The sequence below is a fragment of the Vidua chalybeata genome, chromosome 5 (assembly GCF_026979565.1).
Source record: "Vidua chalybeata isolate OUT-0048 chromosome 5, bVidCha1 merged haplotype, whole genome shotgun sequence".
In the NCBI taxonomy this organism is placed as follows: Eukaryota; Metazoa; Chordata; class Aves; order Passeriformes; family Viduidae; genus Vidua; species Vidua chalybeata.
This window is the reverse complement of record NC_071534.1, coordinates 72,449,732-72,472,298: the sequence shown is the minus strand read 5'-3', so window position 1 is coordinate 72,472,298 and position 22,567 is coordinate 72,449,732. Positions and strand designations below refer to the sequence as shown.

General features: G+C 47.0%; 3 protein-coding genes across 3 annotated transcripts in view; all 3 read right to left on the bottom strand.

Annotated features, from left to right (window-relative positions):
* Nucleotides 1-445, bottom strand: part of LOC128788513 (uncharacterized) — a 12,857-nt gene extending 12,412 nt beyond the window's left edge. The window contains exon 1 of the mRNA XM_053943577.1: nt 431-445. Coding sequence (XP_053799552.1) covers nt 431-445 — 15 coding nt within the window. The remainder of the gene's footprint in view (nt 1-430) is intronic.
* On the bottom strand, nt 364-13,191 carry LOC128788511 (uncharacterized). The gene is made up of 10 exons (XM_053943576.1): nt 13,177-13,191; nt 9,439-9,549; nt 8,868-8,936; nt 4,120-4,229; nt 3,140-3,225; nt 2,997-3,055; nt 2,760-2,895; nt 2,351-2,457; nt 1,677-1,818; nt 364-1,046 (listed from the first exon to the last, which is right to left on the bottom strand). Exons 1-9 carry the CDS (start codon nt 13,189-13,191, stop codon nt 1,768-1,770), a joined length of 744 nt encoding a protein of 247 aa, XP_053799551.1. The 3' UTR covers nt 364-1,046; nt 1,677-1,767.
* On the bottom strand, nt 12,239-22,567 carry LOC128788510 (uncharacterized). The gene is made up of 10 exons (XM_053943575.1): nt 22,541-22,567; nt 22,181-22,291; nt 21,610-21,678; nt 16,866-16,975; nt 15,886-15,971; nt 15,743-15,801; nt 15,506-15,641; nt 15,097-15,203; nt 14,422-14,563; nt 12,239-13,792 (listed from the first exon to the last, which is right to left on the bottom strand). Exons 1-9 carry the CDS (start codon nt 22,565-22,567, stop codon nt 14,513-14,515), a joined length of 756 nt encoding a protein of 251 aa, XP_053799550.1. The 3' UTR covers nt 12,239-13,792; nt 14,422-14,512.

Here is a 22,567-nt window from a genome sequence, read left to right as displayed (position 1 = left end):
CCTTAATAATTCATTATAAACTCTTACCAATTAATGATTAACATGACTTGATACCAATAAAATACAAGAAAATGTTACTTTAGCCAATAAGCAGAATAAAATGTTATACCTAATAACTTAAAATCACACTTTATTAAAAATAGAAGACAGTAAAGCAACGTATCATAAAAACTCCCATTATTATCACTACACAGATATACAGAGATACGCATATATCTATATACAGGTAGATCATATACCCATCTCAACAGCAGCATCTGGGATCGATTCCTGTTTTCTCTCTTGTCTCCTAAATTTATTAGCCACAGAGGATGGAGTAAGGAAATCATTTTATTTATCACCTTGTTCTCCAGAAACCTGAAAAACAAAATGAAACAGAACAAAAAGAAAAAAAAGAAAAGAAAACCACATTTGAAAGGCAGATCCTCACCAGCAGCTGGTCCATCTCCTACGGGGGACCATATTCTAGGGCACTTTTGGTGCACTTGCCTGAACCTGTCAGGGCACTCTGTGCTTGCAGAAGAGATTTTTTTTGTCAGGGAGAGGCAAGGGGAGGAGAAGTAACGTTCTAGACAGCTCAAATCCATTACTGTGCCACTTCCTGTGCAGCAGGTCCTGTGACAGGATGGGAACTGAGGCTGCTTGAAATTTCAAAGCTAAAGACACCAGCACAAGGTGTCCTTTTGCTTTGTCAAGGAAGTGATTCCCAAATCACACAGCCCCCCCACCATCGTCCCTCCCACCACCACCTGAAAGCCTCTTGATTCTCTTCTCAAAAACACAAGGGACACCTCAGCGTTCAGCAAGTTCTGCCAGTGCAGCCCTCGGTGCCCCCGTCTCCAGGTCTGTCCCCCTTGCTTTCATCCTCAGCCACGTCATTCTTCAGCCGTGGACAGGAAATTGTCCCCATGTCTCCCGTACTTGGCTGGTTACCTTTTCTCTAAGCCGTGCAGGACCCACGAGAGGAGGCTGTGATCCTCTATCGGCTCATGGGCAGCTCTAGAGGTGACACGGGCAGCACTCTGTCGTATCTCCAGAATAGGACTCTGAAACAGAAAATGCAACTTGTTCTTTTACAGCCAAGATCTGATTATCTAAAATAAAATGAGCAATTTGGCTGGTACCCGATCAACTTCCAGCTAAAATGAACACCGCCTGTTCTCAGCAACTCCAGAGAAGGAAAGACATTCTCCCTTCAACGCTTCACACCACAGGTGCTGCTCTTACAAGAAGTATTCAGGTAGCAAGACAATTTTCTCTTTTTGTCCGAGGTTTTGATACCTGAAATCCTCAGGGTGGATGCTCCCAAACCCGAGAGCTCCCGGCAGGCGAGTTTCCCTCCTGCCGAAGCACTGTGCAGGTGACAAACGTGCTGGCTGGGGAAATAGAGACCCCAAAAAGAAAAGGCCCCGACTGCAGGAGCAAAACCACGGCACCCACGTGAGGCTCCACGATGGCAGGAACCGGTCCCAGTTTCAGGGGATAAGGATGGGACTGGTTTAGACACAACCTAAATTATTTCCCCCTCCACACATCCACAAAACCAACAAGGAACAGATTTTCAAGAGGACCAAGGCAGAATCAGCTGCTCCTTTCTGTTTTGTACTTGAGATCTTGAGGCCATACAAGCTTTTGTGGTTTGGGGTATTTGGGAACTGTTCTTTTTCAATTCTTACCTGGGAGCCCTGGTCACACAAAGGACTGCTGAGAAAGGAAAGAATGACCCGGAAAATCCTCTGGTAGACATAGAGCTCACAGCAATGTTTGTCACGCAGCCCTTCCCCAAGAAATCTGAGGATCCACTCGTGCTGTTTTGTACTGGAAGCCATAAAGAAAAATACCACCGTCAGACATTCAGACATTTCCAAAGGATACATGCTCCTAAGAGCACAAAACCCCGGTTCCCTCTGAGTGCCAGCTCAGGAATTACCACAGCTTCTTCTGGACTTCTCAATTTTCCATTCCTATCAAATTTAATCGCTAACATCCATTGGGAACAGTCAGTCTGCAGCCCAAACATGCAGTGGAAATGGAATTTTAGAAGTTGCTGTTTCTAAAATACTTCAGTTGAACTCCAAGTTACTCACCTAAACTCAAAGAGGAATTGTAGCTAGCCGGGGCAGAACATTCTTTTCTTGTGCTCACAGAGCATACGCAGCACAACTCCTTGTGCGCTAGTATTAAGAAGACAACAAAAACCCACAGAAATAACATTTTGAATTCCTACATGAAACATAAGAAAGACGCTTCTAATTAACTACCCGTGGGAGAATGAGGTTTCATTGTATTTTTGCGGCTGTTTCTAATACATTTCTGAAGAATTACTGGGTACCTAAAATGGGACTCTTACCTCAAAATCAAAACTGTAGAAAAGCTGGAGAAAACCTGGTACCTTCCTCAGGTCCAAATACCGGTGTGACAGAAGGAATCTCTTTACCCTTATGTACACGTGCTCCTCTGTAAAGAGAAAAGGTTGGCATGGTGGAGGAGGACAGCGCTCCCAATCCACAAGCACGGACGACAATTCCTGGAAGCTGCAGTCAGTGAGCGTGCAGCGCTCCGAGCTGGGAGAACAGCCCGGCAACTGCAGAAGGCCTTTGCTCTGAGGCGCATTCCCATTGCTGCCCACCCTCCCCTTCTCTTGCCCAGGAGGAAAAGCTCAGGCAAGAGCGCACGAGCACAGAGCAGGTGAGGGGATCGACACTCCCCAGGGCTCTGTTTTTCACCCCAGCAGTGACACACGCAGCACGTCCCAGTACCTGGCTTCAGGATCTGCTGTGCCACACGAGCAGCGCAGAGGGTGAGGGAGAAGGTGAACCTGAGGCTTGGCTGCCTGATTCCGTTCTGCACGGCATCCAAGAGATACGGCAACGGCAAGGGCCCAGGGAGAGAAGCCTGAAGCACAGCCCAAATGAACACAGCGGGAGCAGGAAGACATCGATCAGCTTCCGGGACATTTCACGGGTCACACAGGTAAGAGCCCCAATTCAGCAAACCTGAGGCTTTGGCGACGTCAGGATCAAAACACCCGGAAACCTGTGAGAAAGAAACCGAACTGCAGCCGGCTAAAAGCCGTCCCTGCCTCAAACTCCTTCAAACAACTTGCTCACGAGGAGGCAGGGATTGATTCAATACTCACCAGCCCATCTGGCCGAGGTCAGAGCTCTGTGCCCACCCAGGACACGGCAGCCAGCAGGGACCCTTCTCCCACTCTCCAGCACGGACCTGTGAAGCCAGGGAGAAGTTTACAGAACAGAAGCAGCCAGAAGATGCTCTCTACTTCCATACGCTCTCTGATCGATCACTCCCAAGGAAAGTCCCCACGGATCGGAAGCAACCACCTCTCATTTCTCCTCCGCAATCATCACTGCCTTGCCTTTCTGTGCGTTTCCTCCCGTGCCCGTCCCCAGAGCACCTTTAGTCCATCTTTTGTTCCCAACCGCAGCTCTCCAGCACAAATGCCACTCCTCACACACACAAAGCAAACGGTCATCTGCTTCAGCTTTTGGCTTAGAAAGTAAAAACCTCAGCGCGTCCGGCTACGTGATTAAAACACAGAGACGCACGGGTGGACATAGATGGAAAGCTTTTCAGGAGAGAAAAGAGCTGATTCGCTAGCACGCTTCCATACAGCTTCAGAAAAATCAGAATCCATAGCAACTCCTAAGACCCCTGCTGAGGAACCCAGCCCTCCTGGGGACACCCAATGCAGCAGCTACGGGAAAAGCATGGGAAAAGCCAAACTTGGGGTGAAAAAAAGATGACATCAATACAGCAGCCTGTAAAAAGCCTTCACACAGCAACAGTGGGAACCAGTCCCATTTGCTCCGTCCCTGCTTTTTGGGATGACACAAACAGGAAATGAAAACACGTGAAACACAAGGCACACCTATAGGGTGTACCAGGTGCTCCTTTTGGCAGCGTGGATGACAAAGGTCTCTCTGCGCACTTACAGGCAGCCCGGTTGCAATCCATCCTTAGCCCAAGCCTTCCTCGCCTCCCATTCGCCAGCGCTCTGCTCTGGCCTTTGGAGCGCTGGCCCCGTCCTCCCGCAGCAGCACGGCACCGGAACACAGCGAGGCAAAGCGTGTGCCGGAGCCGCCCGTGCTGTCAGCGTACCTGTCAGCTGCCGGCGGTGGGCAACTCCGGCCCTGCGGGCAAGGGGGAGACGGCTCGGGCACCTCCAGCGGCTGCTCTGCCCCGATGCTTTCGCGTTCTCCTGCATTTCCCTGCAGCGGAGGGGGTCCGGGACGGGGGCGGATCGTGTCAGAGTGGAGACGGCGGGGAAGCACGGGGAGGCGGCGGGAACGCGGCGGGACGAGGCGACGCGGCGGGACGGGGACGGCTCGCTTGACCTTCCAAAGATGGCGGCAGGAGGGGCGGGGAAAGCCGGGGCCCCGCTCCGCCGCCTGCGCGCCGCCCCGGCGGCATTTTCCGGCACGCGGTCGCTTCCAGCGTCTAGAGAGGGACGCGCGCGGGGATCGGGAAAGGGGAGTGCAGCCCTGTTCCGACGCCGCTCGCCCCCCGCCCGCCGCCCCCGGCCCGTGAGCGCTGCGACCGCGCCTCCGCCGCCCGCCGAAAGCGGCCCCGCCGGGCCGCCCTCGCCGCTGCCGTTCTTCTCGGTCATCGGGTCCCTTTGCTCTCCCGAATCTCCTTCACCCCTCCCCTCTATTTACAGACACCGCCCCGCTTGCCGCTCGCTCGCTCCCGCGCCTCGCCCTTCCCACGCTCGGCAGCCGTCCTTCCCCCCTCAGCCGGCACCCAGCGGCGAGGGGCAGGGCGCTGGCTGGGGGGGGCTGCAGTACCGCTCTCTGTCCACAAGGCGGCAGCACCGCCGCCGGCCACAGCCGGGGGCTGCCGCTCGCCCGGGGGAAGGGAGGCAGAAAAGAACAGGGGCGATCCCCTTGGAAAAATCCTGAAAAATAAATGGCCCAAAAACACCCGCACACAAACTAAAACACACTGCCTCTAACCCAATAAAACCCCTCCAAAATCCTTTTCTTTTAAACTCTCTAGAACTATCTTTCATATTTATACTTTTCACATTCCCATTTATCATGTATATTGATGCATGATGTTATTTCGATTCTATATTAAATATCTTCTTCCTATGACTTCTATTTATTTATATTTTATCTTTTTATATATCCAGATATATTAATATACATTTCTATATTTCTATTGCAAAAATAGTTCTGTTCTTTAAAATAAAAGCCCTGCCTGTAAGCAAATTCTAGCTCTATGATATTAATATTAACGATCTCTTATTTAAAAGAAAAATGCTGCCTGAAACCCACCCGCCCGCGGCGCAAGTGCGGCAACAGCCCGTGTCCGCAGTACTGGCAAGGCCGCGGGAAATCCCGGCGGGGCGGCCCCTGCGTGGCGCGCGGGCAGTGCAGCACGCGGACCACGATTTTCCCGCGCTTTTTTTTTTTTTTTTTTTTTTCATCCGCCATATTGAGAAGGTCAAGAGTGTCCCGGCCGCCGCGACACTTTCAAGATGGCGGCCGCGTGAGGCCCTCGGAAGGGAGAGGCGTTTTTGCCGATGCCTGTCGGCGCCCGCTCAAAACCTGACCGCCCGCGCAGCCGCTGAGCTCACAGTCCGTGGCCACGACACGGGAAAAAGCGAAAAAAAATCCCGCGGGGCGGCGCCGGCGTCAGGGTGCCGTGCAGGCAGTGCAGTAGACAGACCGAGGTCCTCCTTTTTCCCGCCTTTTTTGCCGCCATATTGGGAAGGTCAAGCGAGTCCGCGACAACCCACTCCCAAGGTGGCGGCCGCGGGAGGACCTCGGGCGAGGGCTGCAGTACTGCACTCTGGCCACAAGGCGGCGGCACTGCCGCCCGCCCTGGGGCTGCAGGCGGGGAAGGCGCGCAAAGAAGAACAGGCGCGACCCCCTTCAAAACATCCTCTGCAATAAATGCCCCTAAACATCCCGCACGAAACCGAAAAACATCGACAAAAAAAAAAAAAAAAAAACCTGCCTCTAACCCAATAAGAACCAAAATAAAAAATCTTTTCTTTTAAGCTATATTTCAATCTATATTATTTTTATATTTTTTATATTTATATTCACATTTTGATTTAAAATGTATACTGATGTATAATGATAATTTGATAATTTCTTACATTCATTCATATTACTTAAAGTTTATTTTATTTTCTATTTTTATGCATGTCTTAATATATTGATTACATATTTCTATATTTAGATTGATATTTCTAAAAGGTTTATATTGTTTATAATAAAACCCCTGCCTCTACCCAAGTCAAAACCTAAAAAAAAAACCCTTTCTTCTAAACTGTGTTTAAATTTATCTATGTTTTTCGCATTTCTATTGAAATTTGCATTGTAAATGTAGATTGATGGATGGTGTTATTTATATTCTATATCTTCCTATTACTTATTTTTATTTACACTTTATATTTTTTATCTATCTTTATACATTGATTATCTATTTCTATTTTTAGAATTATATCAAAATAAAATGTATATTCATATTTTTTAAAATAAAAACCCTGCCTCTAACCAAATAAAAACCAAAGAAGCCCTTTCTAATTTATTTTATTTCTATTTTTAATTTTTATAATAAAAGCCCTGCCTACTACCAAATAGAAAATTTTAAAAACCCCTTTATTTTAAACTATATTTGAATATTTTTCTATTTATGCTTTTGATATTTACATTTATAGTTTCTTACATATTATATTACAGTATATTGATGTACTATATTTAGATATATAAAATATATGACATGTCATGTGGTATAATAAGACATATACAGTATCATATCCATTATGTATTGTATCAATTTCTATGATTTTGGATTTTATATCTATCTACATATATTAATTATACATTTCTAGATTGATATTTTCTATGGATTTGATTTATATGTATAATCTATGTTCATATGTACTTATATAAACATACTCTAAAATACTCTATAGAGTATAAAATACTCTATATCAAACATTAGAACATCTTACGGTGATAGATAATATTATTTATGTTACATGTTCTATTTATATGTATTCTATTTATATTTAAAATGGAAGTTTTATATTCCCATTTTTATATTTCTAGATTTGTTTTCTTACATTATAGTTATAGTTATAATTTTGCATTTAAGATCCAATACCTAAAACTAAAATGCCAATACAAACAGCAACAAATTCCCACCCATACCGTCCAAAAATATTAGAATGGCTCCACCAGCCAACCAACTACCAGCAAAAAAAACCCACACTACACTCTTTTCACTAACAATTCTTATCACATCACAAAAATTAAACAAAAATGAAAAAAAACCCTATACAATCCCACACAGCAAATCACAAAAACCACTAAAAAGAAAAAAAAAAAAATCCAACTAACTTACTAAACTCCAAACCCTACAACAGACCCTGAACGTTACTAAAAAAAAAAAAAAACCAAAAAAAAAACTCTACCTCAACACTAACTCATAAAGAGAACCCAATACGCTATAAAATAAATTTAAAAAACCACCAAACCAATTACCGATATAAAAAAATCTAAACCACTAAGAAACAAAAAAATCACCACCCAAATAAAATAACTACCAAAAAAAATCCACCATATAAACAACCATGTTCCCAAAAATAAAACGAATAAAAACCAGCAACCAAATACATCAAACTACAAAAAAAAAAAAAAAAAAAAAAAAAAAAAAAAAAAACTTCAATTAACAACAACAAAAAAATGATTCCTAACTCAATAAACCCATAATGCCTCAAACCATCATCAAAACTAAAATACCACCTGGAAATAAACACCAAGCCAAAAGATAAATGGAACCATAAACAATATCTCCCAGATTCTCTGCAACAACAAAACATACACGACAATCAAACATACCAAATGAATAAAACCTCTATAATACAATCAACAATAATGCAATGACCAATATTACAAAAACCTCACTAATTAACTACAGGACACTGCCTCAAACCCACCAAAACGAACACTACATACTCACGCTAATAAAAGCCACCACAATCCAATTAAAAACCTAACCGCTACTTCATGCCACGACCCATAAAAAAACATTGTAAACCTTAAAATATAGAATTTTAAATTATCTTTTTATAATATAAAAATATTATTTAAAAACCCAACCAAAAAAATCAAAACAAAAAAATCAAAACCAAAAAAAATCCACCAAATTCCACAAAAATGAAATCCAACAACAAAACTCAATCCAAATAAATCCTTGCCATCAGCACCTGAACCAAGAACCATAACATTCAAGAAGTACACCATGTCCCTTAGCATACACCAAGCACGAACAAAAGAAAACGATACAATCAATTCCTAAGAACCACCTCCAAAGCGCTACACCAAGGACCTTCGGAAAATGAAAAGCCGCGCTGCCGGCACCGGGCGGAGCGCGGCTCCCGGCAGGAAAGCGGCTCCTGCGGCAGGCAGAGGCGGCGCCGCGCCGGGAGCCCCCCGCCCGCTCCCCCTGCCCGGCGGGGCCGGCACCGGGCCCAGGGGGCCCCGGCGGCGCCCGAGCCCCGCGCCCGGAGCGGACGGAGCGGCCGGCACCGGCCGGCACCGGCGCAGCGCCCGCGCCGCCTCTCCCGCCCGCCGGCCCGGCAAAGCTCCCCTCGGCTCCGCACGCCTCGCTCCGGCGCGGCTCCGGCAGTCCCGCGCCAGCCCGGCCGCGCCCAAGTCCCCTTCCACCTCGGCAGCTCCCCGGGCAACGCCAGCAGCTCCCGCGCCACAGCCTTGGCTGCCGGGCCAGGGGCACAAGAAGCGCCCTCCAATGCAGCGGCACAGCCCCATTCCAACCCTTCAAACGCTGCGAGAGCTGCAGCCTCCTTCAATTCAACCCCCGGAACTGACGCCACACTCAGGTGCTCGCCTCACTTCAACAAGGGCAAATAAATGTGTTCTCCCCTTCAGTTTCAGCCCCTGTAAGAGCAGAAAAGAAGGGCTTGTCCTCAAATGAAATCCCTCAAGTTGTGGCAATCTTTCAAACCAGAGGGTTTTGGGAAAGCTGCAAAAGGCAGGCCTCAGAAACAGCAGAACTGCGATTCGAGCTAAGCATAAGATTTGTCAGCAGAAAAATTATATAAGAAGTAGAGGTGAACTACAAATAGAACAATGGGCTGTGTATTGTCGATTCCCTGACACCCCTGGGATACCCCTAACATCCTGGAAAAGGCAGGTTTTCCTTCAATCAATACCCTCAAAACCACACGTGAAAGGGGATCCCCCACCAGTTCAGACACGGTCAATAATGGAAGACAAGTCGCTACCCTCAATTTGAATTTCTTTCCTACTCAAAATACTTTTTTTTCTTTTCTTTTTTTTTTTTTTTTTTTTTTTTCTGGGAGCACCGGGGAGGGATTGGCAAGATGAAATTTAAAAGGGAAAGGAGAAATGTCCCCGCTACAAATGCACATGGGCTCACCTGTTTGGCTGCCGCTACCTGGCACAAAGGTTTGTCCCTCGGCACCTCCTCTGAGCAATGCTCCAGGTATCCAAGTGCGTATCCAGGTGATCCCCCAGACCCTGTCCGAAGCTGTCACCGTCCTTCCAAGGACAGCCCCAGGAGCCGCCCATAAACTCCTCTTCTCCAGCAGCTCCCTGTAAAATCAGCTGAGGCAAAGCCCCTAAAACAGCCGCCGGCAGGAGCCGGCCCCTCCTTATCCTCACAGTTCACACCTGGGGCTGCTCTGGCTTTCTTTCCAAATGAATTTAGAGACAAATTCCTATTTTTACCAATACCTATAAAAACGAAGCACTTGACAGGATGTAGTATTCTACACACCCCCCTCGGGGGGACGGCACCCGGCATGACCCCCCTCATTCGCCACCCACCTGCTCCTCCGCCGCAGCGTGCCTCCCTCTCCTAGGGACCTTAGGGTGCCCCAAATGACACCAGAGCCCCGAGTCTTCACCCCTTTTTCCTGGCCCCCAAAGAAGGCACAGAACGAGTCTTAACTGCCCTGGACAGCAGCCCAGCACTTGCTTCCATCCCTTTCCACATGTACATCCCCCCGAAAGGGACTCTGCCGCAACAAGAAAAGGGGGCAGCCCCCAGAAGGGTCGAAGCTCCTGCCCAGCCTCGCTGTCACGGGCGAGGGGCAGAGAGAGGGAGCGGCAGAGACGGCGGGGACGCGGCACGGACGGCACGGCACAGAGCGGGGGCCGCTCTCAGCGCGATGCCGGCAAAGCCGCAGGTCCGGCGGGGCCGGGCGGGGTTTGACCGGCACGGGGGGATCCGCCGAGAGCCTCCGGCCCCGTGCGGGGACTCCCGCAAGGGCCCAGGGGCGCCGGGCTCCGGCCCTCTGGGCTTTATTCTCCGGCGCCCCCGGCCCCGCGGCTGCGGGGAAAGAAGGAACGGGGCGACGGGAAGAGAAGAGGGCTAGCAGGGCATGAGAAAGGGTAGGGAGGGAGGTCGGGCTGTGGAGGAAAGCGGGAGGGCAAGGGAAAGGCCGGGAGCGGGGAAGAGGGATGGTGCACAGAGGAGGGAGAGAAGAGGAATAGAACGGAGGAGCGGGATAGGGACAGAGCAGGAAGGAGTGGGGGGGGGGGGGGCGCGGGGTGTCGGGTTTGCGAGGGAGAGGAGGGGAGGGTCTGCGGACAAAGAACAGGAATACGGGGAGGAGGAAGGAAGGATGGAGGGGGGGACGAGAGGGGAGGCCGAAAAGGGAGAGAAAGGGGTCGGCTTTGGGGAGAGCGGGAAATGGGGGAAAGAGAGAAAGAAGAGGAATACAGGGAGGAAGAAGGAGGGGTAGAGAGCGGGACAGGACGGGGAGCCTCAGAGAGCCCCGACTCCACCCGAGCCCGCCCCGGCGGCCCGCCCTGCTCGGGATGCTGCGCTCGGCGGAGCTCGGCTCGGTTCGGCCCCGCTCGGCTCCTCGCCTACACTCGGGCTGTTCTCCGCTAGCCTCGGCTGGATTCGCCTCTTCGGCGCAGCTCGGCTCGGCTCAACTCGGAGCCGCTCGCTCCGTTCGCCTCCATTCGCCTCGGCTCGGCTCCATTCACCTCCGCTCGGCTCCGCTCGACTCGGCTCCGCTCGGCTCCGCTCGGCTCCATTCACCTCCGCTCGGCTCCGCTCGACTCGGCTCGGCTCCGCTCGGCTCCCCGCGGCAGCGCGCCTCCCGCGCACGCGCACAGCTCGCCGCTCTCCTGCCGCCGAGCCCCGCGCCCGGCCCGGCCGGCGCACGGAAACCCCCGCGCCACATTAGACCCAGCAGTTTCTGCGCTAAACCCTTTCTGTCCTAGAAGGAGATAACTTCTCTACCTCCTTCGTCTCCTCACTTTTCTTCTTTGATTTCAAAATCAGAGTTACAAAAACCTACTCACAACTACAAGATTTAGTAAGTAGCCAATAATGTAGTCCCGTCAATTTCATAACCTACAGAACACGTTATACTTATGTTTCCACAATTAAAAAAAAAAAAAAAAAAAATCACACAAGAGTCCTACTCACTGTGTCAAGCCTTATTTAAAACACACCAAAGAAAAAAAAAAAAAAAAAAAACCCAACCCCGAAAGAAATAGTTCCACAACCAAAACAGAACAAACAAGTAACACTAACTAAAACCCCACGTCCAAATACGCTCTGTTTATCAGTCACCAACCCGAAAAATCTCTTTTCTACGTAGCTCGTTTGTATACCTCCTCACAACTAACCTTATCCTTTACAAACACTAAATGGCAAATCAAAAAACTTACACGTAACATAAACTCTTCAAATAACATTTATACACTCATACCCCAAATGACAGGTAAACCACCAAAAGTAAAATTACTCAAATCATTACAAACAAATACTTGTACAATATTTAGTTACAAAACAACCCCCAAACCACACCAAACCACAAAGAAGTTACCTCAAAACAGCAAACCTACAATTTAAAACAATTAACCCACTAAGACCAAACATAACAATAATACATATTAAAAAAACAAAACAAACAAAAAAAAAACAAACAAAAAAAAAAAACAAACCCACCTAAAAATACCCAATCACTCCAACACAAATTTACTTCTCAGGATCAAAATCGTACAACCTTTTAACAACCTAATTCTATTAGTTCTACATCTCTTTTAACACCTAAAATAACTACAACTCACACTTGAAGCACATCAAATGAACTTACTTATTAACTAACCAAATCAAACAATAACACATGTATAACGTTAAATAAATTACTGCCAAATATGAACATCTTTAAACATACTACCTTACAAAATAAAACAACTGTTCATTTTTTATTATTCACACACAATCATAAATAGAAAACATTTTTAAAAATATATAAATTGATGAAATCACAAGAAATCAATTTACAAAAACATTACTAATTTTTTTTTAAAAATTAATCAATCACACATAAAAAATAACTAAATAATATTTTCAAAAATTAAAACATCGCTGAATAACTTAAATCATTATTAAAAACTAAAATACTCATCTTATTAATAATTACTGCTTTTTATCTCCCCTACCGATTTAAATTTTTACATAGAACTCTACAAAAATCCTTAACAAGTAGATTTATAACTTACATTTTAAAACATATATAGATAAACATACTTAACAGGAGTGATCTACACACCAAACAAGTAAACTAACCAAAAAAACCCTAATAAAATACTAATATATTCATAACACAAAAACCCAAAATCATTAACATAAAAACCCATACGAACACATGAAAATACCTACAGTAAAAAAAAGACGTACCTTAATGAACAATATTCACACCTTAATAATTCATTATAAACTCTTACCAATTAATGATTAACATGACTTGATACCAATAAAATACAAGAAAATGTTACTTTAGCCAATAAGCAGAATAAAATGTTATACCTAATAACTTAAAATCACACTTTATTAAAAATAGAAGACAGTAAAGCAACGTATCATAAAAACTCCCATTATTATCACTACACAGATATACAGAGATACGCATATATCTATATACAGGTAGATCATATACCCATCTCAACAGCAGCATCTGGGATCGATTCCTGTTTTCTCTCTTGTCTCCTAAATTTATTAGCCACAAAGGATGGAGTAAGGAAATCATTTTATTTATCACCTGGTTCTCCAGAAACCTGAAAAACAAAATGAAACAGAACAAAAAGAAAAAAAAGAAAAGAAAACCACATTTGAAAGGCAGATCCTCACCAGCAGCTGGTCCATCTCCTACGGGGGACCATATTCTAGGGCACTTTTGGTGCACTTGCCTGAACCTGTCAGGGCACTCTGTGCTTGCAGAAGAGATTTTTTTTGTCAGGGAGAGGCAAGGGGAGGAGAAGTAACGTTCTAGACAGCTCAAATCCATTACTGTGCCACTTCCTGTGCAGCAGGTCCTGTGACAGGATGGGAACTGAGGCTGCTTGAAATTTCAAAGCTAAAGACACCAGCACAAGGTGTCCTTTTGCTTTGTCAAGGAAGTGATTCCCAAATCACACAGCCCCCCCACCATCGTCCCTCCCACCACCACCTGAAAGCCTCTTGATTCTCTTCTCAAAAACACAAGGGACACCTCAGCGTTCAGCAAGTTCTGCCAGTGCAGCCCTCGGTGCCCCCGTCTCCAGGTCTGTCCCCCTTGCTTTCATCCTCAGCCACGTCATTCTTCAGCCGTGGACAGGAAATTGTCCCCATGTCTCCCGTACTTGGCTGGTTACCTTTTCTCTAAGCCGTGCAGGACCCACGAGAGGAGGCTGTGATCCTCTATCGGCTCATGGGCAGCTCTAGAGGTGACACGGGCAGCACTCTGTCGTATCTCCAGAATAGGACTCTGAAACAGAAAATGCAACTTGTTCTTTTACAGCCAAGATCTGATTATCTAAAATAAAATGAGCAATTTGGCTGGTACCCGATCAACTTCCAGCTAAAATGAACACCGCCTGTTCTCAGCAACTCCAGAGAAGGAAAGACATTCTCCCTTCAACGCTTCACACCACAGGTGCTGCTCTTACAAGAAGTATTCAGGTAGCAAGACAATTTTCTCTTTTTGTCCGAGGTTTTGATACCTGAAATCCTCAGGGTGGATGCTCCCAAACCTGAGAGCTCCCGGCAGGCGAGTTTCCCTCCTGCCGAAGCACTGTGCAGGTGACAAACGTGCTGGCTGGGGAATAGAGACCCCAAAAAGAAAAGACCCCGACTGCAGGAGCAAAACCACGGCACCCACGTGAGGCTCCACGATGGCAGGAACCGGTCCCAGTTTCAGGGGATAAGGATGGGACTGGTTTAGACACAACCTAAATTATTTCCCCCTCCACACATCCACAAAACCAACAAGGAACAGATTTTCAAGAGGACCAAGGCAGAATCAGCTGCTCCTTTCTGTTTTGTACTTGAGATCTTGAGGCCATACAAGCTTTTGTGGTTTGGGGTATTTGGGAACTGTTCTTTTTCAATTCTTACCTGGGAGCCCTGGTCACACAAAGGACTGCTGAGAAAGGAAAGAATGACCCGGAAAATCCTCTGGTAGACATAGAGCTCACAGCAATGTTTGTCACGCAGCCCTTCCCCAAGAAATCTGAGGATCCACTCGTGCTGTTTTGTACTGGAAGCCATAAAGAAAAATACCACCGTCAGACATTCAGACATTTCCAAAGGATACATGCTCCTAAGAGCACAAAACCCCGGTTCCCTCTGAGTGCCAGCTCAGGAATTACCACAGCTTCTTCTGGACTTCTCAATTTTCCATTCCTATCAAATTTAATCGCTAACATCCATTGGGAACAGTCAGTCTGCAGCCCAAACATGCAGTGGAAATGGAATTTTAGAAGTTGCTGTTTCTAAAATACTTCAGTTGAACTCCAAGTTACTCACCTAAACTCAAAGAGGAATTGTAGCTAGCCGGGGCAGAACATTCTTTTCTTGTGCTCACAGAGCATACACAGCACAACTCCTTGTGCGCTAGTATTAAGAAGACAACAAAAACCTCACAGAAATAACATTTTGAATTCCTACATGAAACATAAGAAAGACGCTTCTAATTAACTACCCGTGGGAGAATGAGGTTTCATTGTATTTTTGCGGCTGTTTCTAATACATTTCTGAAGAATTACTGGGTACCTAAAATGGGACTCTTACCTCAAAATCAAAACTGTAGAAAAGCTGGAGAAAACCTGGTACCTTCCTCAGGTCCAAATACCGGTGTGACAGAAGGAATCTCTTTACCCTTATGTACACGTGCTCCTCTGTAAAGAGAAAAGGTTGGCATGGTGGAGGAGGACAGCGCTCCCAATCCACAAGCACGGACGACAATTCCTGGAAGCTGCAGTCAGTGAGCGTGCAGCGCTCCGAGCTGGGAGAACAGCCCGGCAACTGCAGAAGGCCTTTGCTCTGAGGCGCATTCCCATTGCTGCCCACCCTCCCCTTCTCTTGCCCAGGAGGAAAAGCTCAGGCAAGAGCGCACGAGCACAGAGCAGGTGAGGGGATCGACACTCCCCAGGGCTCTGTTTTTCACCCCAGCAGTGACACACGCAGCACGTCCCAGTACCTGGCTTCAGGATCTGCTGTGCCACACGAGCAGCGCAGAGGGTGAGGGAGAAGGTGAACCTGAGGCTTGGCTGCCTGATTCCGTTCTGCACGGCATCCAAGAGATACGGCAACGGCAAGGGCCCAGGGAGAGAAGCCTGAAGCACAGCCCAAATGAACACAGCGGGAGCAGGAAGACATCGATCAGCTTCCGGGACATTTCACGGGTCACACAGGTAAGAGCCCCAATTCAGCAAACCTGAGGCTTTGGCGACGTCAGGATCAAAACACCCGGAAACCTGTGAGAAAGAAACCGAACTGCAGCCGGCTAAAAGCCGTCCCTGCCTCAAACTCCTTCAAACAACTTGCTCACGAGGAGGCAGGGATTGATTCAATACTCACCAGCCCATCTGGCCGAGGTCAGAGCTCTGTGCCCACCCAGGACACGGCAGCCAGCAGGGACCCTTCTCCCACTCTCCAGCACGGACCTGTGAAGCCAGGGAGAAGTTTACAGAACAGAAGCAGCCAGAAGATGCTCTCTACTTCCATACGCTCTCTGATCGATCACTCCCAAGGAAAGTCCCCACGGATCGGAAGCAACCACCTCTCATTTCTCCTCCGCAATCATCACTGCCTTGCCTTTCTGTGCGTTTCCTCCCGTGCCCGTCCCCAGAGCACCTTTAGTCCATCTTTTGTTCCCAACCGCAGCTCTCCAGCACAAATGCCACTCCTCACACACACAAAGCAAACGGTCATCTGCTTCAGCTTTTGGCTTAGAAAGTAAAAACCTCAGCGCGTCCGGCTACGTGATTAAAACACAGAGACGCACGGGTGGACATAGATGGAAAGCTTTTCAGGAGAGAAAAGAGCTGATTCGCTAGCACGCTTCCATACAGCTTCAGAAAAATCAGAATCCATAGCAACTCCTAAGACCCCTGCTGAGGAACCCAGCCCTCCTGGGGACACCCAATGCAGCAGCTACGGGAAAAGCATGGGAAAAGCCAAACTTGGGGTGAAAAAAAGATGACATCAATACAGCAGCCTGTAAAAAGCCTTCACACAGCAACAGTGGGAACCAGTCCCATTTGCTCCGTCCCTGCTTTTTGGGATGACACAAACAGGAAATGAAAACACGTGAAACACAAGGCACACCTATAGGGTGTACCAGGTGCTCCTTTTGGCAGCGTGGATGACAAAGGTCTCTCTGCGCACTTACAGGCAGCCCGGTTGCAATCCATCCTTAGCCCAAGCCTTCCTCGCCTCCCATTCGCCAGCGCTCTGCTCTGGCCTTTGGAGCGCTGGCCCCGTCCTCCCGCAGCAGCACGGCACCGGAACACAGCGAGGCAAAGCGTGTGCCGGAGCCGCCCGTGCTGTCAGCGTACCTGTCAGCTGCCGGCGGTGGGCAACTCCGGCCCTGCGGGCAAGGGGGAGACGGCTCGGGCACCTCCAGCGGCTGCTCTGCCCCGATGCTTTCGCGTTCTCCTGCATTTCCCTGCAGCGGAGGGGGTCCGGGACGGGGGCGGATCGTGTCAGAGTGGAGACGGCGGGGAAGCACGGGGAGGCGGCGGGAACGCGGCGGGACGAGACAGCGACGCGGCGGGACGGGGACGGCTCGCTTGACCTTCCAAAGATGGCGGCAGGAGGGGCGGGGAAAGCCGGGGCCCCGCTCCGCCGCCTGCGCGCCGCCCCGGCGGCATTTTCCGGCACGCGGTCGCTTCCAGCGTCTAGAGAGGGACGCGCGCGGGGATCGGGAAAGGGGAGTGCAGCCCTGTTCCGACGCCGCTCGCCCCCCGCCCGCCGCCCCCGGCCCGTGAGCGCTGCGACCGCGCCTCCGCCGCCCGCCGAAAGCGGCCCCGCCGGGCCGCCCTCGCCGCTGCCGTTCTTCTCGGTCATCGGGTCCCTTTGCTCTCCCGAATCTCCTTCACCCCTCCCCTCTATTTACAGACACCGCCCCGCTTGCCGCTCGCTCCCGCGCCTCGCCCTTCCCACGCTCGGCAGCCGTCCTTCCCCCCTCAGCCGGCACCCAGCGGCGAGGGGCAGGGCGCTGGCTGGGGGGGGCTGCAGTACCGCTCTCTGTCCACAAGGCGGCAGCACCGCCGCCGGCCACAGCCGGGGGCTGCCGCTCGCCCGGAGGGAAGGGAGGCAGAAAAGAACAGGGGCGATCCCCTTGGAAAAATCCTGAAAAATAAATGGCCCAAAACCACCCGCACACAAACTAAAACACACTGCCTCTAACCCAATAAAACCCCTCCAAAATCCTTTTCTTTTAAACTCTCTAGAACTATCTTTCATATTTATACTTTTCACATTCCCATTTATCATGTATATTGATGCATGATGTTATTTCGATTCTATATTAAATATCTTCTTCCTATGACTTCTATTTATTTATATTTTATCTTTTTATATATCCAGATATATTAATATACATTTCTATATTTCTATTGCAAAAATAGTTCTGTTCTTTAAAATAAAAGCCCTGCCTGTAAGCAAATTCTAGCTCTATGATATTAATATTAACGATCTCTTATTTAAAAGAAAAATGCTGCCTGAAACCCACCCGCCCGCGGCGCAAGTGCGGCAACAGCCCGTGTCCGCAGTACTGGCAAGGCCGCGGGAAATCCCGGCGGGGCGGCCCCTGCGTGGCGCGCGGGCAGTGCAGCACGCGGACCACGATTTTCCCGCGCTTTTTTTTTTTTTTTTTTTTTTATCCGCCATATTGAGAAGGTCAAGAGTGTCCCGGCCGCCGCGACACTTTCAAGATGGCGGCCGCGTGAGGCCCTCGGAAGGGAGAGGCGTTTTTGCCGATGCCTGTCGGCGCCCGCTCAAAACCTGACCGCCCGCGCAGCCGCTGAGCTCACAGTCCGTGGCCACGACACGGGAAAAAGCGAAAAAAATCCCGCGGGGCGGCGCCGGCGTCAGGGTGCCGTGCAGGCAGTGCAGTAGACAGACCGAGGTCCTCCTTTTTCCCGCCTTTTTTGCCGCCATATTGGGAAGGTCAAGCGAGTCCGCGACAACCCACTCCCAAGGTGGCGGCCGCGGGAGGACCTCGGGCGAGGGCTGCAGTACTGCACTCTGGCCACAAGGCGGCGGCACTGCCGCCCGCCCTGGGGCTGCAGGCGGGGAAGGCGCGCAAAGAAGAACAGGCGCGACCCCCTTCAAAACATCCTCTGCAATAAATGCCCCTAAACATCCCGCACGAAACCGAAAAACACCGACAAAAAAAAAAAAAAAAAAAACCTGCCTCTAACCCAATAAGAACCAAAATAAAAAATCTTTTCTTTTAAGCTATATTTCAATCTATATTATTTTTATATTTTTTATATTTATATTCACATTTTGATTTAAAATGTATACTGATGTATAATGATAATTTGATAATTTCTTACATTCATTCATATTACTTAAAGTTTATTTTATTTTCTATTTTTATGCATGTCTTAATATATTGATTACATATTTCTATATTTAGATTGATATTTCTAAAAGGTTTATATTGTTTATAATAAAACCCCTGCCTCTACCCAAGTCAAAACCTAAAAAAAAACCCCTTTCTTCTAAACTGTGTTTAAATTTATCTATGTTTTTCGCATTTCTATTGAAATTTGCATTGTAAATGTAGATTGATGGATGGTGTTATTTATATTCTATATCTTCCTATTACTTATTTTTATTTACACTTTATATTTTTTATCTATCTTTATACATTGATTATCTATTTCTATTTTTAGAATTATATCAAAATAAAATGTATATTCATATTTTTTAAAATAAAAACCCTGCCTCTAACCAAATAAAAACCAAAGAAGCCCTTTCTAATTTATTTTATTTCTATTTTTAATTTTTATAATAAAAGCCCTGCCTACTACCAAATAGAAAATTTTAAAAACCCCTTTATTTTAAACTATATTTGAATATTTTTCTATTTATGCTTTTGATATTTACATTTATAGTTTCTTACATATTATATTACAGTATATTGATGTACTATATTTAGATATATAAAATATATGACATGTCATGTGGTATAATAAGACATATACAGTATCATATCCATTATGTATTGTATCAATTTCTATGATTTTGGATTTTATATCTATCTACATATATTAATTATACATTTCTAGATTGATATTTTCTATGGATTTGATTTATATGTATAATCTATATTCATATGTACTTATATAAACATACTCTAAAATACTCTATAGAGTATAAAATACTCTATATCAAACATTAGAACATCTTACGGTGATAGATAATATTATTTATGTTACATGTTCTATTTATATGTATTCTATTTATATTTAAAATGGAAGTTTTATATTCCCATTTTTATATTTCTAGATTTGTTTTCTTACATTATAGTTATAGTTATAATTTTGCATTTAAGATCCAATACCTAAAACTAAAATGCCAATACAAACAGCAACAAATTCCCACCCATACCGTCCAAAAATATTAGAATGGCTCCACCAGCCAACCAACTACCAGCAAAAAAAACCCACACTACACTCTTTTCACTAACAATTCTTATCACATCACAAAAATTAAACAAAAATGAAAAAAAAACCCTATACAATCCCACACAGCAAATCACAAAACCCACTAAAAAGAAAAAAAAAAAATCCAACTAACTTACTAAACTCCAAACCCTACAACAGACCCTGAACGTTACTAAAAAAAAAAAAAAAACCAAAAAAAAAACTCTACCTCAACACTAACTCATAAAGAGAACCCAATACGCTATAAAATAAACTTAAAAAACCACCAAACCAATTACCGATATAAAAAAATCTAAACCACTAAGAAACAAAAAAATCACCACCCAAATAAAATAACTACCGAAAAAAATCCACCATATAAACAACCATGTTCCCAAAAATAAAACGAATAAAAACCAGCAACCAAATACATCAAACTACAAAAAAAAAAAAAAAAAAAAAAAAAAAAAAAAAAAAAAAAACTTCAATTAACAACAACAAAAAAATGATTCCTAACTCAATAAACCCATAATGCCTCAAACCATCATCAAAACTAAAATACCACCTGGAAATAAACACCAAGCCAAAAGATAAATGGAACCATAAACAATATCTCCCAGATTCTCTGCAACAACAAAACATACACGACAATCAAACATACCAAATGAATAAAACCTCTATAATACAATCAACAATAATGCAATGACCAATATTACAAAAACCTCACTAATTAACTACAGGACACTGCCTCAAACCCACCAAAACGAACACTACATACTCACGCTAATAAAAGCCACCACAATCCAATTAAAAACCTAACCGCTACTTCATGCCACGACCCATAAAAAAACATTGTAAACCTTAAAATATAGAATTTTAAATTATCTTTTTATAATATAAAAATATTATTTAAAAACCCAACCAAAAAAATCAAATCAAAACAAAAAAAAATCCACCAAATTCCACAAAAATGAAATCCAACAACAAAACTCAATCCAAATAAATCCTTGCCATCAGCACCTGAACCAAGAACCATAACATTCAAGAAGTACACCATGTCCCTTAGCATACACCAAGCACGAACAAAAGAAAACGATACAATCAATTCCTAAGAACCACCTCCAAAGCGCTACACCAAGGACCTTCGGAAAATGAAAAGCCGCGCTGCCGGCACCGGGCGGAGCGCGGCTCCCGGCAGGAAAGCGGCTCCTGCGGCAGGCAGAGGCGGCGCCGCGCCGGGAGCCCCCCGCCCGCTCCCCCTGCCCGGCGGGGCCGGCACCGGGCCCAGGGGGCCCCGGCGGCGCCCGAGCCCCGCGCCCGGAGCGGACGGAGCGGCCGGCACCGGCCGGCACCGGCGCAGCGCCCGCGCCGCCTCTCCCGCCCGCCGGCCCGGCAAAGCTCCCCTCGGCTCCGCACGCCTCGCTCCGGCGCGGCTCCGGCAGTCCCGCGCCAGCCCGGCCGCGCCCAAGTCCCCTTCCACCTCGGCAGCTCCCCGGGCAACGCCAGCAGCTCCCGCGCCACAGCCTTGGCTGCCGGGCCAGGGGCACAAGAAGCGCCCTCCAATGCAGCGGCACAGCCCGATCCCAACCCTTCAAACGCTGCGAGAGCTGCAGCCTCCTTCAATTCAACCCCCGGAACTTACGCCACACTCAGGTGCTCGCCTCACTTCAACAAGGGCAAATAAATGTGTTCTCCCCTTCAGTTTCAGCCCCTGTAAGAGCAGAAAAGAAGGGCTTGTCCTCAAATGAAATCCCTCAAGTTGTGGGAATCTTTCAAACCAGAGGGTTTTGGGAAAGCTGCAAAAGGCAGGCCTCAGAAACAGCAGAACTGCGATTCGAGCTAAGCATAAGATTTGTCAGCAGAAAAATTATATAAGAAGTAGAGGTGAACTACAAATAGAACAATGGGCTGTGTATTGTCGATTCCCTGACACCCCTGGGATACCCCTAACATCCTGGAAAAGGCAGGTTTTCCTTCAATCAATACCCTCAAAACCACACGTGAAAGGGGATCCCCCACCAGTTCAGACACGGTCAATAATGGAAGACAAGTCGCTACCCTCAATTTGAATTTCTTTCCTACTCAAAATACTTTTTTTTCTTTTCTTTTTTTTTTTTTTTTTTTTTTTTCTGGGAGCACCGGGGAGGGATTGGCAAGATGAAATTTAAAAGGGAAAGGAGAAATGTCCCCGCTACAAATGCACATGGGCTCACCTGTTTGGCTGCCGCTACCTGGCACAAAGGTTTGTCCCTCGGCACCTCCTCTGAGCAATGCTCCAGGTATCCAAGTGCGTATCCAGGTGATCCCCCAGACCCTGTCCGAAGCTGTCACCGTCCTTCCAAGGACAGCCCCAGGAGCCGCCCATAAACTCCTCTTCTCCAGCAGCTCCCTGTAAAATCAGCTGAGGCAAAGCCCCTAAAACAGCTGCCGGCAGGAGCCGGCCCCTCCTTATCCTCACAGTTCACACCTGGGGCTGCTCTGGCTTTCTTTCCAAATGAATTTAGAGACAAATTCCTATTTTTACCAATACCTATAAAAACGAAGCACTTGACAGGATGTAGTATTCTACACACCCCCCTCGGGGGGACGGCACCCGGCAT